Raw genomic sequence first — 16,563 nt, 5'->3', positions numbered from 1 at the left:
AGTATTACCTATTATGTGCTATAATATCACTTGGTATATAAATTAAAAGAATATATATATATATATAACAAAATTACACATATGTATTCCTACACTTTGTTTAACATTTCGTTTAACCTGGTCTAGGGCGAGCCTATTTTATCTACCCAGTCCAAGTCAAGCAGAATAATAACAAATCAAATTAAATGTATATGCTGAGCTATACCTCATATGTAGAATGAGTTCCAGAAGCATTGACTAGACAAACTGCTCACTCCTCAAGAATACACAAAAGAACAAGATGCTAGAATGTGAGAGGGTCAAGTTGAGCAATTCAACTGACAGGAGAGATGATTTATTGAGCAAGGTCAACAAAGTGTCAAGGCCAATGACATAATAGTGGATGGCAAACAGAGAGGTGAGTGGGATGGCAAAAAGAAAGCACATTCTCAGACAATGCAGCAACTGTATGCTACGTCAAACTACAGGGCAACAAAGTAAACTTCAATGTCACATACCAGTGTGATGAATGTCCACACATCGTTTCCTGGGCACACTTCCATAAACTATTGAAAAGCAAAATTTTCATCATTGGTGCAATTGCCCAGTTTCCAAAATAGTACCTGATACAAAGTAGGATTTGCATTAAACCTAATTCAACTTTAACTGGGATTGATTTATTTAAATTTCTTTTTTGAAAGTTGCAGATAAGAGCTAAAGGGAGAGCCAGAAATGAAGAATCTAACTCATAATGCTTCATTCTGTGAAAATATTTTCCTACTTTATAGCCAATTATAAGACAGAAGAAGATCATGCTTCCTGAATCTGCATTTTTGTCCAAGAACTGTTCTATTATTAAGCTATCAGTACAGATTTAGAGTGATGAAAACATCCCTCAAAGCTTCCTCTACTCGGCACATAGACTTTGAGCATAACAGTCAACTGGAGCCATCAGGAATCTAGCTCACAATATGTAATTTGGTTTGGCTGTCCTCCCACCCAAATCTCATCTTGAATTGTAGCTCCCATAATTCTCAAGTGTCATGGGAGGGACCTAGTGAGAGGTAATTGAATCATAGGGGCAGGACTTTCCCATACTGTTCTCATGATGGTGAATAAGTCTCACAAGATCTGATGGTTCTATAAAAGGGAGTTCCCCTGCACATGCTCTCTTGTCTGCCACCGTGTAAGACATGACTTTGCTCTTCATTTGCCTTCTGCCGTGTTTGCTAGGCCTCCCCAGCCATGTGGAACTGTGAGTCAATTAAACCTCTTTCCTTTATAAATTACCCCATCTTAGGTACATCTTTATTAGCAGTGTGAGAGCAGACTAATGCAATATGCAACCAAGAGATCTTTGCATAACTCCAAAAATTCTGCAATTTGGAGAGAGGCATATTACTAGAACCAAGGCTCTGACTTACTAAAAAGCCATCTCTTATCTGGAGGGAACTGTGTTTCTCTGGGTCCCTGAGACCAGTGGTCTCCAAAGTGAATGTGAGAACACTTGAAGGTAGGACAGCAATCAACATCATTGATTGAGATACAGGAAGAAGTAATTATAACTTCAATCTACCTTTATTTTTATCTTTAAAATAGAAGACAAAAATTGGGGGGTTAAATAAGAGGGTGTTAATAATTAATACAAAGCTTGATGGTATTACCTGTATGTCATTTAATATTGAGGGCATGTGTTAGAAAATATTTTTTCAGTATAGGGGCAAAAAATCAAGAACATGTGAGGACCACTGCTTTAGACTTTACCAGTAATACCTAACAGTCATAAGGAAAAAGGAGAAACCACGATTGCTTTAACACCTTCTATGCACCAGATGACAGAATAATATGCTTTATGTCTTTGAATTCCCACCATAACCCAATGAGACAGATATCACTATTCCTGTTACAGAAGTGAGGAAATAGAGATTCAAGAAAGCTAAATATCTAGCTCTAGGTCACAAACCTGGCAGATACTGGTGATGGGATTAAACTCTAGTCTTGTTCTTTTCCTTACTCCACAATATCTAAAGAACTGCCGCCTCTGAAACTAGCATTTACCAAGGTACTCAAGCCTGCAGAAACTGCTCGTGTTCTTAACAAAAGCTTCCCATGGTAAAGCACATGTGGTAAACTCTTACACTATAAATAATTGAGGTGGTAGAATGTCCCTAATGATGTCCCAAAGTCCATGCAACACAGTAAATACTGTGAGGCATTATATGACTCATAAAAGGTATCCTTATTACTGAAATAATGAATATGAATCCAGAGTACCCTATTTAGTAGAGAAGATAAACCCTCAATGGATGGGTTATACAAATTTGGTAGATATTAAAAATGTGTGTGTGTGTGTGTGTGTGTGTGTGTGTATGAGAGAGAGAGAGAGAGAGAGAGAGAAGAGAGAAGTGGGGAAATAGAGACAGAAAGAGGAGAGAGATACCACAAAGAAAGGCTTAGCCAATCATCAACAAAGTTCAGAATTATGTAAAGAATAGAGATTCTAAGTTCTCTCAGTCTCCAACGTTCCCTATCCATTTTTTTTTTTTTTTTTTTTTTTTTGAGACGGAGTCTCGCTCTGTCGCCCAGGCTGGAGTGAGCGGCAGGATCTCGGCTCACTACAAGCTCCGCCTCCTGGGTTCACGCCATTCTCCTGTCTCAGCCTCCCGAGTAGCTGGGACTACAGGCGCCCGCCCCCTCACCCAGCTAGTTTTTTGTATTTTTAGTAGAGACGGGGTTTCACCGTGTTAGCCAGGATGGTCTCGATCGCCTGACCTCGTGATCCGCCAGCCTCGGCCTCCCAAAGTGCTGGGATTACAGGCACGAGCCACCGCGACCGGCCTGTTCCCTACTCTTTTTACCCTATGAAGTTGTAAGTGGTCAGAAAACACGTGTGTAAAATATTAGTGCAGTTACCTTTGTCAGTTTCATTTCCAGAACATGACTGCTGTGGATCCGACTGTCGAAATGAGCTACTTCTTTGGAAGAGGACTTAACCTTGGCAATGATCTTTACGTAGGAGAACACGATCACAGCCGTTGGGAGCAAGAGGCAGAAGAAGAGGATGTTCAGGATGAAAACCTGGCCCCCTACCGAGGCCTGGGCCAGCCACCAGTCCAGGGTGCACGAGGTTCCAAAGGGCTCAGGTGCGTAGTCCCCCAGACCTACCAAGGGCATGGTGGTCCAGAAGGAAGCATAGGCCCAGATGGCTGCCAGGCAGATGTAGGCGTGTTTTCTTTTCAGCCAAACCCCTGGAGGCGGAAGAAAAGCATTACCCGGATGTAATCTGCCCTACACCCAGATACCTCCCCTCGATATGTCAAATTCCACCTCCAAAGATTTATTCCATTGATTTCTGGGAGACCTGGGCAGATAACTGAAGCCTGAGGGAGAGTGGAGTAAACGGAAAAAAGTTCCAGAGCTTGGGCCTTTCTCCAGGAGAACACAATTGGAAGGTTTTCTCTAGGCATCTGGGAGCTTTGGGAGGGAGAAGTGACAACAGCTGGGAAAAGGGACAGGAAAGAGATGAGAGGATGCTGAAGACAATGGAGGCCCTTGAGAAAACATCTCGGAAAGGGTGTGTTAGTGGATCATCCAGGGAAAATCCTTCTGGGAGGTGAGGAATCACAGAACATGGCTTGTATCTTTAAAATGCCCTTCCTCCTAACAGCTTTTGTGTTGCTAGTCTCATCTGGCTTCCTAAGAACTTGTGGAAGGGGCTTGGTGGCTCGTGATCATTACACAAATGGTTTGAGATTAAAGTGCTTGACTGTGTTTAGTAATTTGTGGAGCAGGTTTGGAATCTTCAAACATCATTCACACAACAATCGCACTCACACAGCCACAGCGGGAGAGGCAGAGAATCTAGGTAGGTTGCATCATGTTCTGCAAAGTAATTCTGTGAAGATATTTTCAGGAAGACAAAAAATGAGCTCCGTTTTTCAGCACTAGTTTCTGTTAACCAAAAGAGAATTCCAAGCGGAGGAAATAGTGCAGTCATCTAAGAAAAGCTGTAAAGCACTAGTGATCATTTTCAGAGTTCAACACAACCACCAAAGACAGATCGGCCTGATTAAGTGCAGCAGCCTCCACAAGAAATTACCTTCACACCTCACTCATCACCTCAAACGAAGAGGGCCGGGAAAGTGACTCTTTACTGCCTAGGTTTTGTGTCAGCAGAGAAGAAATATCAAAATATATTCAATAAAAGCTAAATGCTTACTTCAATATAGACTGAGAGCCTGCCTCTGCTTAGTGCAATGTGAGGTTTGGAAAGTCAGTAAGGCCTAATTCTTCTGTGTCTAGTCTTTGACTGACCTGGTGCATGCAAGACTATGTTGCATATGGGTTAAATAAAATAATGTAAGGGGCCTGCTTTGCACACTAGAAGGTGCTACATTAACGTGAAAGTTTTACTCCTGTGTAAGTATATCTCATTTAGCACTAACAAGAAATATAACACATTGTTTCTATACTCTGTTGTCTCCATTTTTTTTCAAATATGTGGCATTTTGTGTCATGAAATGCAAATTTCATGCCCAACCAGATAGGGGTAGCAATCATGTAGCCACATTATAACTCAGCTCTTGCTTCTCCACTAAAACCAATGAAACATTGGCACAGGTAATCACATATATTCATGGGAATGTGCATAGGCATACGTATAAGCATTTATGGTTAGGGTTACTTGTGAGGTGTTTTATACTTACATTCCAGTATGGTGAAAGGCTGTCAAGTACAGGAGGGAGTAGATTAGTAGATTGGTTCTGTGTTGCTCCAGAAGTCAGAACTAGGACCAATGGGTGGAGGTTACTGGGAGGCAGTTTTGTCTTAATATAAGGAATAACATTGTAACAATGAGAGCAGACCAATCAGAGAATGGGCTGCCTTGTGCAGTAGTAAGCTCCCCGTCACTGGTCACTGGAATTATTCGAGAAGAGGCCAAGTGGTCGTCTCTCAGGGATGCCTTAAAACAGTTTACCACGTTACATGGGAGAAAAGTCTACACGTCCCCAAGCGACCTTCTAATTCCAACATTCTGGGACGCTGTGTGGAGGGTTTAATAGTGCATCAGATTAAATGATGAAACCACACTACTGAGGTTCAACCTTAGAAGAAGCTGGAAAACATACACAGTTCCCACATATGGAGTTACGGCCTGCAATGATCCTGGGAGTGGGCGGCATCATCTCTTTAATTGACAAAGCCTAAACTCAAGAAAATATTTAAAAACAGAGGTATCAGGGTTTAGTATTCCTCAAACACTCTCAGGAAGTTTAACTATTTTGCCTTCTTATCTATAAAATCGACAGTTAAATCTAAAATCTCTTTGGTATGAGCGAAAATAAGTCTATAGAAAGGATTAGATGTTGACGTCACACAGAATATGTATAGTTGTATATTTTATATCCTACTGGAAATTTTGATTCAAGCTATTTCTATTGGAAGTTTTAAATGTTTAAAAAAGGAGATGTAAATTTAAAAAAAAAAAAAAAGTAGTGCTGGATGATGAAGAGGATGGCTCACAAGCTCCCACCTCCCACCCACCCAAGAAGGGATTCTTTAGAGTTTGGGGAATGTAATCTATAACAATATAAAGGGAAATTCTACTACATTGACAGTGTCGGGTCAACTTGATTTTTCCCATCTCAGTCTCCAGGCCCTGCTCTGACACCACAGTCTGTCGCCCGTCACAACCACTCTAATCGACAGATTGACAATCAAAGCAGCTTTATCCAGAGGAAGCCTGTACTATTCCTTGGTTTGTGCCTGGTTCTCAATATTAAACTTAAAGGCCCAAATGCAGTTCTCTCAGGTTTAATAAATTCCGAGAGCTCCAAGAAACAAAAGTGTTAGAAATTATTTTTAACCTGTAGAATGGTCTAATCATTAAAAAACATATATTTAGGCCCTGGAAACTTATATTCTGCTGATTCACCAATTCTTGTAATCACTCATCTTTCTACCAACCAACGCTACAAAAAAAAAATATGTTGAGGGATATTTCTACATGTGTGTCCTTGCATGCAGAAACAGCTACATGACTCTAACTTGGAGGTGAACTTTCTGGAATTCCTTATCTCTGAAATTACAGGGAGCAGGAGTCCTAAGGGAGAATCTTAAACAGCTTTTCTTACAATTACACTTACTAGGTGGGGAATGAGCTAAACATCTTGGACTTAACACCCTTTCGATGCACTTTATTTCTTTTGTTTGCATGAAAAACATGATAGAAGCTTACACGCTCTACAAGAAAATGATACTTTTTTAAAGCATTGTAACCAAACACCAGACATTACTATAAAATACGTATTAAAAGAAGTCTACTTTGACATCGGTTAAAATCCTTAAACATGTCAGAACAAGATGATAGGCTATAAATAGAAATATTCTTGATCTCTGAGGTTATTCATAATCTTTGTTTATTACCTGCATAAAACATGTACAGTTCTAACACTCAATCCACCTAGCTTTAACTATCAGGGAATGAGAAACCTGCCAACTTACCATAAGATAAATAGCAGATTTTCAAATATCGATCCAGGCTGACAGCAGTCATGGTGATAAGGCTTCCACAGCCAAAGAAAAATCCAGCCCATCCATACCAGCGGCAGCCAATCCAGCCAAACACCCAGCGGTGGCAGAAGCAAGAGATGATGGTGAACGGCTTGCCTACAACTAGAGCACCAGGTGACTTGTCAACAGAGGTTCCTCTGGTTACTATTTCCCCGCCTACCTCAACTCACCTGAACCTCCTCCCCTAAAGCACAGGGCACATGTGAACACACACACACACCCGTTCCTAGATTAATAAAAGTCCAGCAGTTATCTATGAATAAACTCAGTTTGGAGCTACCCAGAGAGGACTTTCAGTCATCCCAATAGCCAAGACAGTGAAAGGATATAGAAGGAAAACGTTTAAGTAAGTATTACTTTTGAAAAAACTGTCTCAAAGAGACCTGGTTTCAGGAGTTACAGACATGATACTAGTAGCCAGGGACAACGATCTTGTCACTTTTAACATTTTATTGCAGTCCTTCATTCGAAAGGCATAGAGAAAGGGGCAACATATAAAACCTCTGAGAGAAAATACCCTCTTCAAGCACAACTTTTCTGTTCTACAGAAGTTCTTTCTCACACTAGTCTGTTCCGATTTTTTCTTTTTACCAGAAATAGACGTTAAGTTTTATTAAATGCTTTTTCTGCATCTACTGAGGTGATCATAACTTTTTTGCTCATTGAATCGGTTAATGCTGGTTACTAATAGATTTGTTTTTGAAACATACTTACGTTCCTGGGACCAATGCAACTTTTCTTAATAATAAAACTCCCAGAAAATTGTCTCCATGAATAGAGGAAAGAAGAGATGGAGAAAGAGAAAATGAAGAAAAAGAGGAGAAAGACAAAAAAATATGCAAAATGGTGATTTACATCCACCTCATCTTCGTCCAAGTGGGATATTTTAGAACCAGTATAAAGCATGAGATTCCTTATAATGCAAAGGGGAATTTGGTTTCTGTTTTCTTTTGGCAGCTGCATCCTTCTAGCAGGAATATGGTTTCTAACACCCCAAGATAACCTTGTACTTTAGGAGTTAAGTGTCTGTGAATGGGGTTTGGGAGAGGAAAGAGAGAGGTTCTCTATCAGAGAAAGCCTTAATTAGAGAAGCAGGGAACTAACTGCTGTGAATATAGAAAAGGGGGAGGTTTAACAGCACTCTGGAGAATAAAGATTCTAAAGAGCACTGGAGAAAGAAGGTGTGAGTTCCAGACACATTTTAAAGAATGATGTGGACAACTTTCTCTGAAATGTGAATTTGTCCTTTTATTTATTTAAAAAATAGAACATATTTAGTCTTTTGCTATTTCCTTGTTATTATCAATGAATAAAAAGTGCTTAAGAAACCCCAGAAAGTTGAATATTCACAGGGAAGCAATAGGATGCGGGGAGGTGAAGTAGGGAGAATAATTATATAGCCCAGCAATTTTCATGTGTATTCCTGCCTAGACCCCAGAGGATTCATGGAGCTCTTCTACAAGAGAGTGAGAGAGGGAGAAAGAGAGAGAGAGTGGAGAGTACCCTGAAGGGGAAGTAGGTAGGTCATTTAGGGAAGGAAATATTAAGCACCCAAGGCTCCATGCTCCACCTTCTGTCAATCAGGAAAGATAATTTTTTCACCTGTTTTATATATTCAGCTTCTAAGTCGTCTTTTTCAAAAAAAATTTCAAAAAAAATTCACTTTTTAAAAAAAATTGTTTAGAAATTTTATTTAAAAATCCTTTTTGTTGAAGTTAGAACCAGATTTCCACATTTCCTTCTGTTTCAGTTATATCTTTCTTTCTTCTTAAGTTATGTCTTATTCAAATATGATATAGCTATTTCAGTAAATGTGAGGTCCAAGCTGTTTACAACCAGATCCAGATTTCCAGGATTTAAACTATTTATTCCTCAGGCCTCTATTAGAATTTTTTTTTTTTTTTACTTTCTAGAAAGCATTCTTCTACTTTTACATAATACCCTGTAGCCCTCCCTATTCAGTTATTGTATTCAGTCCCCCAAATAAAAAAAAATAATATGTGCTGAGGAAGCTCTTCAAACCTCTAACTGAACTACATCACAAAAGAAGGTTCCCTAACCTCAATGCTTTAGGAAAGCTAAGTAACTGATATTCACAGCCTCCAGGTGCTAGCGCCCAGCCCTCCCAGGTGTATTACTCTATGGTATACAAAAGTTTTCAGGAGTTCCTGTTAGTTCAGTCAATCAACACAAATGTACCAAGTGCCTTCTGCAAGCTGGACACACATCTCCTCTAGTTGTCTAGACGGCTAGTGCCACCTTTCAGCTTGCGAGACTGGGTGCCCTCATATGAGAGCCTCCTAATTCCAGTAAGTCCACAAGGAAATGGAGTGTAAAATAACTATTTGGGTTTGTGGGGTTTTTTCCCGTTCAACAACTAATTTTTCAATGCCTAGTGTTCAAGAAACACAGAGCAAGGTGCTAGAGGACAAAGTGGACATCAAGACTGACAAGTTTATTTTCTAACAGGAAAAGCAGACACACTCAAAAAAACCTAAATTTGTAATATAAGATGTGGTATGACAGAACGATAGGTAGTGATTAGTACAGCGAAGGAAAATAAAGCAGAGAAGGCAGGTAGACGGAAATCGTTGTTTTACGTAGAGACATTAGGGAAGACTTCTCTGAGATGTGACATTTAGGTAGATACCTAAATCGGTGGGAAAGAAGTCAAACAAACTTCTGGAGGGAAAGGATTAGAGGCAGAGGAAACAGCAAACTAAAAGGCTTGAGGTGGGTGTCAGCCAGGTGGGTGCTAAAGGCAGCAAAAAGGCAAGTGAACGTGACAGAATGGAGTAAAATTACATCTGTTATGCCTGGGATCCTGATTAGCAAAAGCGATTTCAAGCTTCCTTCTTCAGTAGAGCTTTGGATTAACCTTTGGGGTGTCATCTAGAATGTCTCTCTCTCTCTTCCGCTTAATAGAATGTTTCCGGAACCCAGTTGCACATTAGCATTGCTGGAGGGGTTGTTTTGCTTTGCTTTGAAATATCAGCATCCAGGGTTCCATCCCTCCCCACAAACCTCCCAATATTGTCACTTATCTGGAGCGAGTTCAGGCATTTTAACACCTCCCCCCGCCCAGGTTATCCTAATATAACACGACTTTCTCCTAAGAGGTTAGCCTAATATAACACGTGTATACAATATGCACGACTGGGAGCCCTTGATATTTAGTCAACAAGTATTAGTTGCATAGATGCCATACATCTGGCCTCTAGGAGGTGCTTATAATGGAATATAGCTGAGCAAGAAAAAAATAAAGCAGGCAAAGTTTTAAGGTTTATTGGAAGGGAAAATGTATTGTAGATGCTCAGAAGTTGAAAAAAATGATCTGGGTTAGAGAAAGCTGTTATATGAAAGAAAATGGTTTCTGGTGAATTACTCTGAAGACATAAGCAGAGTAATGAGGTGGTTTGTGCCATTCTAGAGCCGACTTGCTTGGCTGAAAGCATGTTTCAATGCATCAGGCCAATTAAGGACATTTTTATTCAAGCCTAGTCTAATTCAGCAATGAGCCTGCTATTATTCACCGATGAAGGAGGTGGCTGGAATGACAGGTTTCATTCAGGCATGTTAAACTCAATACCAGGTAGAGCACCTGAGGGGCCCGCGCGGCGAGCTGGCCGGGAAAGCTACCGTTCCTGTTGCGACACCGCCATCGCGTGGCAACGGGTGAAAATGGCAGCCATTCTGCAGCCTCACAAATCCCCTGGGGTTCGTCCTGATTGTTTTCACAACACCAGGCATGTCGTGTTCTTCTTAATGTGCATGTGCATTCATCATAAGGGTTCATAATGTTTATGCAGGTCCATACTCAGTAAAGCCTTCCCAGATAACCCAGACCATGGAAACTCTGAGTGAGCACACATCTGCTATGTGCTAAACTGTGACTCAGAACGCGGAGGATTAGTATTGAGCCTTGTTTTTAGAGATCGGCAGAAAAATCCACTTATGAAGAGAAAAACAAATATCAGAAAACTCTTTTTTTAAATTAAGGTCTCACTTTTTCACCCAGGCTGGAGTGCAGTGGTACTATCATAGCTCACTGCAGCCTTGAACTCCTGAACTTCATCAAGTCCCAGCTATTCTTTGTTCATTTGTTTTCTGTAGTTTTACCCAACACCCAGACTTCAAGGATAAATTTGTTTTGTAGAGGTAAAGTCCCACTACATTGCCCAGGCTGATCTTGAACTCCTGGCCTCAAACTTGATACCCAACTCAGCCTCCCAAAGCTTTGGGATTACAGGTGCAAGCCACTGTGCCCAGCCAGAAAACATTTTTTAAAGAAGGTTTTTGATGGGAAACTACTAACAAGTTTCTAATGGTAAGAGGAGCTGCTGTATACTGTTCAAACAGATTACCCGACTCTAATGACCTAAAACCAGAAGATAAAAGCAGGTGTTGGGATTCAAGGACAGATTAGAGTCGGTCTAAGCAACTCTGAATTTGTATAGAAGAAGGTGAAGAATGATTTACTTAAAATGGCTTGTATTTTTAAAAGTGAATTATGGTGAAGGAGAAATCTTATTCCAACTCCTCCTTGCCGTGTTATTAGAGAAGTGAAAAAGAAGCCAGTGGTTCTCAATTTTAGCCACACATTAACATACCTGTAGATTCTCATTTTAAATATCCTGATCCCCAGGTAACATTCTCAACCACCTAATTCAGAACTTCCCCAGATGATATTTTGTGAGTTGCGTTTGAGGACCACTGAACCAGAAGCTTGCTATGCTTCAGATGTGTCACTAAGTCATGATTACATATATCATCAGCAGGGCACTTCTTTCCTCTTCTTATATTCACCTCTCAGCTGTCTTCAACTGTCATTTACCCTTCAAGATTCCTGTTGATGTTTATATTAATCAGACTTCCATAAGGGTTGAAGAGGTGTAAAAAAGCTTAAAATATTGACCCGGGACTTCCCTCCTGATTTCTGGTTTCTGAATCATTTAGCCCACTACAGTTTGAGACATCTGAGGTATCATGTATTATTTCAAATTGTGCGTTCAGCATCTAACATGCCTGACACACAGAAAAGACTCAATAAATATTAAATGAATCGTCTTGTCAACCGGACAGCACCCCATTGATTTACCACAAAAGTCTGAAAGATGATTTGTGAAGCAAAGAGTGGAAGGAGATATGAAGGGAAGAGATGTCAGGGGTTGACGTCTGAGACAGTGAGTACTTTAGAATGGGGCAGAGTTTAAGCCCACAAAGAAAAAAACAGCATGGTTGTGTTACCTGAAATCCCCAGATCACAGACAGCTAAATTGATAGTCATTATTTCAGCGGGTCTCAGCTTCTTCTTTCGTCTAGAAGACATATAAAGGACATATCCATTTCCAAATGTAGACAGAATCCCTACAAGGAAAAATAAAAATTCCCATCGTTAACACTAGGATTTAGAGTTCACTCAGATATGAAACACTTCTCAACTTCAAAAATGGACACCATAGATTTAGAGGGTAGTGAGAGGACTCTAAATAAAAAAATCTAAATTAAGAAGATGAAGTAAAAAGCATGAGTTGTGAGTGACAGGCCAATGGGGCAGGAGTCAGGGATTATAAGACTGAACTTACCCAGAAAAAGGCATCGCTAACTTCCCCGCGAGGCTCAGGAAAGTGTGGGAGTCCCAATGGTCAGTTCTTGTCCTGGCCCCCAGGGGTGGAGTACTTTCCTCAGCCATTTTTATAGATCATTGGCTTTATAGAACTCCCTCCCTCTGATCAGTAGGGTTAAACCCTTAGCTCTTGATAAATTCTGAAGATGAAGCCAACCAAAGAAGGTGCCTTCAGCATCACTGTGAACTCCTAAGGGAGCGCCAGTGTTCAGGAGAGGCAGAGGCCAGGTATGGCTGGCGTAACTCCCTTCAAGAAAATGGACATCTCCCAGAGAAGCCCCAGGACTTTTGCCTCTTTGGGAGACACGGACACTGAGTGTCTGGCAGATAGGACAGCCTTCAGCTGCTACTGGACTAGACATCAAGGGTAAGTGGGTGACAATCGAGAACCTGGGCACTGTCCCTCCCACCAAGGGGAGAGAAAGTGACCCTCAACCCACCGAACCTACCAACAATGCCAGAAGTGTGTTCCCACTTTTTTCATATCCTTTTATTAATGACTAATTGCCTTTGGCATTACAATGAAACTGTTCGAAAGTTCTTACACACCCAGTTTAAATCCAAAAAGACCCAATCCCTACTGACTTTATTTAAGAAAAGAATACACCTACTTCCATAGCTTAACATGTAGAGTAGATTTTCTTCAGGAATTCTTGCTTCATAGTGTAGCTGTGTATAAATGAGAATCTGGTACAGCTGCCTTTAGTAGTAAGGAATAAGGAGAGTATTAACAGGAGAAACCCAGAGTTTGCTGTTTTAATTTCTACTTCTCCACCACCATTCATTTTGGGGGCAAAGAAAGAAATGTGTGATTCAGCTGATGGTGTGAAACCACCAGGAGCTAACTGCATTGTGCTCTTAGGAAATTCTGACTCCCTGGAGTCAGCACTGCCTAATGGTCCATTAAAACCTCTTTAGCTTTCATAGAGCAGAAGAAGAGAAAAGTAAAAGAGATTACGGAGTTCCAGAGCAAACCAACTATAATGAAACTTAGGGCTCACTCAAGGAAACCAGCTAGGAAAGCAAAATGAGAAAACGTGGCCTGAAAAATTATAAACTTAATGCCACCTACTTTGTATCCAAAAAGAGTGAAAACAAGTATCCATTTTCATTTGATACCCAAGGCTCATTGAAACACCTTTTATCTGTCTACCTCTCTTTTGAAAGTATTTGTTTTCTTACTTTTCCTTCCTTACATTTTCTTTACTGACCTTGCTTCATAAAGTTTTACCCAGTGCCCAAAGCATTATCAAAAAATAGTCACCTCTCTATTCATTACATGTAAATTATTCTGACAAGCAGTATGTTATAGATAAGTGTCAGGAGAAAGCAAATTTATTCTTAATATTAGTGAAAAGACAACCAGATTAAGAAGACAAAGACCCAAGTAGGGACACTTTTAGATGATAAAATCCTATCTCATTTATGGATATAAAAATGTCATATATATTAACTATTAATAAACTTAGTATTTATGATAATAGTAAAAGTGTGGACGGTAGAAAATGGGTTTGTAATTTATGTCTCCTGTGTTTCAAACTTAGATTTATATTGGTATATTTCAATTGTCTCTTAAGACTTCTAGTATTTAACAAAGCCCACCAAGAATGTTTAATCCACTCTGGCCTCTTAAAAGCAATCTGGACGCACACATGTTGGCTAGGCGCGGTAGCTCACGCCTGTAATCCCAACATTTGGGGAAGCTGAGGGGGGCAGATCACTTGAAGCCAGGAGTTCGAGACCAGCCTGGCCAACATGGCAAAACCCGTCTCTATTAAAAAAATACAATAATTAGCCAAACATGGCGGTGCGCACCTGTAGCCCCAGCTACTCAGGAGGCTGAGGCATGAGAATCACTTGAACTTGGGAGGTGGGGGTTACAGTGAGCTGAGATCGTACCACTGCACTCCAGCCTAGGTGACAGAGTAAGACTCTATCTCGAAAAAAAAAAAAAAAAGGAATCTTGTCACATCTACACTAGCCTATTCTAGGAGAGTGAAAACCAGACACACGGCCAAGTCCAAGAAGTGGATCTAAGGTGAGTCCAAACCCCTCCTGCTGACCCCTCTCCTCACCCTGCATGACTGTTCTCTAACATACCATTGGCTGCACCTCCCAGTGCCCTGATCCTCCTGAAGCTCCCCATGTCCAAGCACTATTTTTGAACCTGTTTTTCTGGCTCCATCTCAGCAAACCCACTGGAATATGATTGTGGATTTTCCTTCCAACTCCATGTGCGTCAGGTGGGAATTTCTGATTTTCCCCCACCCCAGTTGCCTTTTCCTGCAATCCTCCCTGCTAAAGATTGGGAATGGACTGACATGCCTCTCTATTTTGTGTTGTCTGGAGAGATTTGTCAGGTTATTGATGTTACTTTTTAATTCATTCCTTGAAAGTGATGGAGCTATGCTAAATTCAATTGATCAAGTTGCTTATTTTTCTGCCTTTTCTGGTAATTGAAAGTACTTAAGTTTAATAAAAATGCAATGTGGATTTTACAGAGGTAAGATAGTCGCTGTTCCAGCAGAACGTTTGCCCATTTTATTCGCTGCTCTATTCCCAGCAACTTAAAACAGTGGCAAAGAGTGGGTGCTCAATATATATTTATGTGGAAAAGAGATGGGGACTCATTTATCAGAAACAGAATGTAAACTAGTAAAACACTAACAACAATAAAGACAAGGATCCAGGGAATCACTTTACAGCAGAATTTGGTTGAATCGCATGAGTTCCTTTTGCCTCAAGCACTGACCATAGAGGGGTATCAAGTATTTTCTAATGAGTTTTGCTAATTTCAGGAGGTTACATGAAATTCTTAGCCAGTAATAAATAGATGAGAGAGGGAGAAAAAGAGAGAAAGGGAGGAAGGGAGGGAAGAAGGGTGGAAGAAAAAGATAGAAACAAAGAGAAAAGAGAAAGAGAGCAAGTTTGACCCAACATCTGAAAAAAGTAAAGGCAAAGAAACCTAAAGACATAACCCACCTTCACACTGGTCACCCAAATTTAAAACAACAATTTTAAATTTAAGAACAGTATGGTGGTTACATCCTAATTGTCTAGACTAGTGCTGTCCAATAGAAATGCAATGTAAGCCAGAAATGCGAGCCACATATGGATACTAAAATTTTCTGGTAGCCACATTAAACAAAGTAAAAATGTACCAAGTAAAAATTTAATTTATAAATTAAAAATTTACAGTAAATTAATTTTAATAATGTATTTTACTGAGCTTAACATACCCAAAATGTTGTAGGTTCAACATGTATTTAATTTTTAAAAATTATTAATGAGACATCTTATATCACTGTTTCTTGTACTGAGCCTTCAGTATCTGGTAAGTATTTACACTAGAGTCCCTTTCAATTTGGAAAAGCCACATGTGGCTACTGAATGAATGAGATTGTGCGGTCTAGAAGCAGGTGCACCCCTTCGTCAATTATGCACAAAAATCTTTTGACCCTGGACTTTCTTCCATTTAACACCAATACATTTTTCAACTCTCACCAAAATGGCTTAGCTATGCTGTCATGATGTAGCTTTACTTTTAGGTGAAGTAAACTCAGTGTTTCCACCATTACTACAGCACAATCGAGTTTGCTCAGTTGTGAGAACAGGAGACTGACCTAGATTATTTCTAAGGCCCATTCTCAACCTAAAATCTTATGATTATATCACAAACATAAAAGAAAAGCACTCTGTTTAAATAAAATATCATTATCATTAATTGTGGTATTCAGAAAGTAAATCTACTCCCAAAGTAACCAAAATGAAATACAATCTCAAGATAAATAATTTTGCTCTGAGTTCTCAGATTATCAATGGAATTTTATTCCCAGTAATAATGATAATAGAGAGTCATTTCTAGGAAACATTTATTGAATGCCATAATGCCATTCCATCTTCTACCCTTACCCGCTCTTCGCCTCCTCTAAACTATCCACTTAAGTACCAGAATCCTTTGACAAAATTAACATATCAGCCCATGAATTTTCTAAATGCAGCCTTTGCACAGAAGAATTAAGGAAGCTTACCAATTATTGTCAGGTAAAAGCCAGCCACTATATCCGCTTCCCAAGAAAGTTTGGAAGCAAAGGGATCCCCATCTCGAAGGTAATGTGGCAGGCGCTCATCCTGAGGCAGGGCAGTGTGATTTAACGCCATTCTGTTCTCGAACCAGGAGGAGTCTGAAAAGCAGACCAGAAGAGATCTCAACAGACACGAATAAGCCAGCTTGAACCATTTCATAATCGTGGCTCCTGTTTTAAAACAAAAAGCAAGTCCCCAGGGTCATGCATGATTCTCTAATTAATAACTGGTAAAAATGTTAACATTTTTTTTCAATGATCCAATTATGTCATTACTCAATTATTCAGTTGGCAGATTAT

At 40.0% G+C, this 16,563-nt stretch overlaps 1 protein-coding gene across 1 annotated transcript in view; it reads right to left on the bottom strand.

Annotated features, from left to right (window-relative positions):
* Window positions 1–16,361, bottom strand: part of OPN5 (opsin 5) — a 43,162-nt gene extending 26,801 nt beyond the window's left edge. The window contains exons 1-4 of the mRNA XM_011986880.1: window positions 16,210–16,361; window positions 11,800–11,919; window positions 6,484–6,654; window positions 2,893–3,227 (exon numbers count right to left, since the gene is read on the bottom strand). Coding sequence (XP_011842270.1) covers window positions 2,893–3,227; window positions 6,484–6,654; window positions 11,800–11,919; window positions 16,210–16,339 — 756 coding nt within the window. The 5' untranslated portion in view covers window positions 16,340–16,361. The remainder of the gene's footprint in view (window positions 1–2,892; window positions 3,228–6,483; window positions 6,655–11,799; window positions 11,920–16,209) is intronic.
* Window positions 16,362–16,563: the final 202 nt, after the last annotated feature.

This window comes from Mandrillus leucophaeus, unplaced genomic scaffold (assembly GCF_000951045.1).
Source record: "Mandrillus leucophaeus isolate KB7577 unplaced genomic scaffold, Mleu.le_1.0 Scaffold3, whole genome shotgun sequence".
Classification (NCBI taxonomy): Eukaryota; Metazoa; Chordata; class Mammalia; order Primates; family Cercopithecidae; genus Mandrillus; species Mandrillus leucophaeus.
This window is presented reverse-complemented; position numbering and strand designations above follow the sequence as displayed.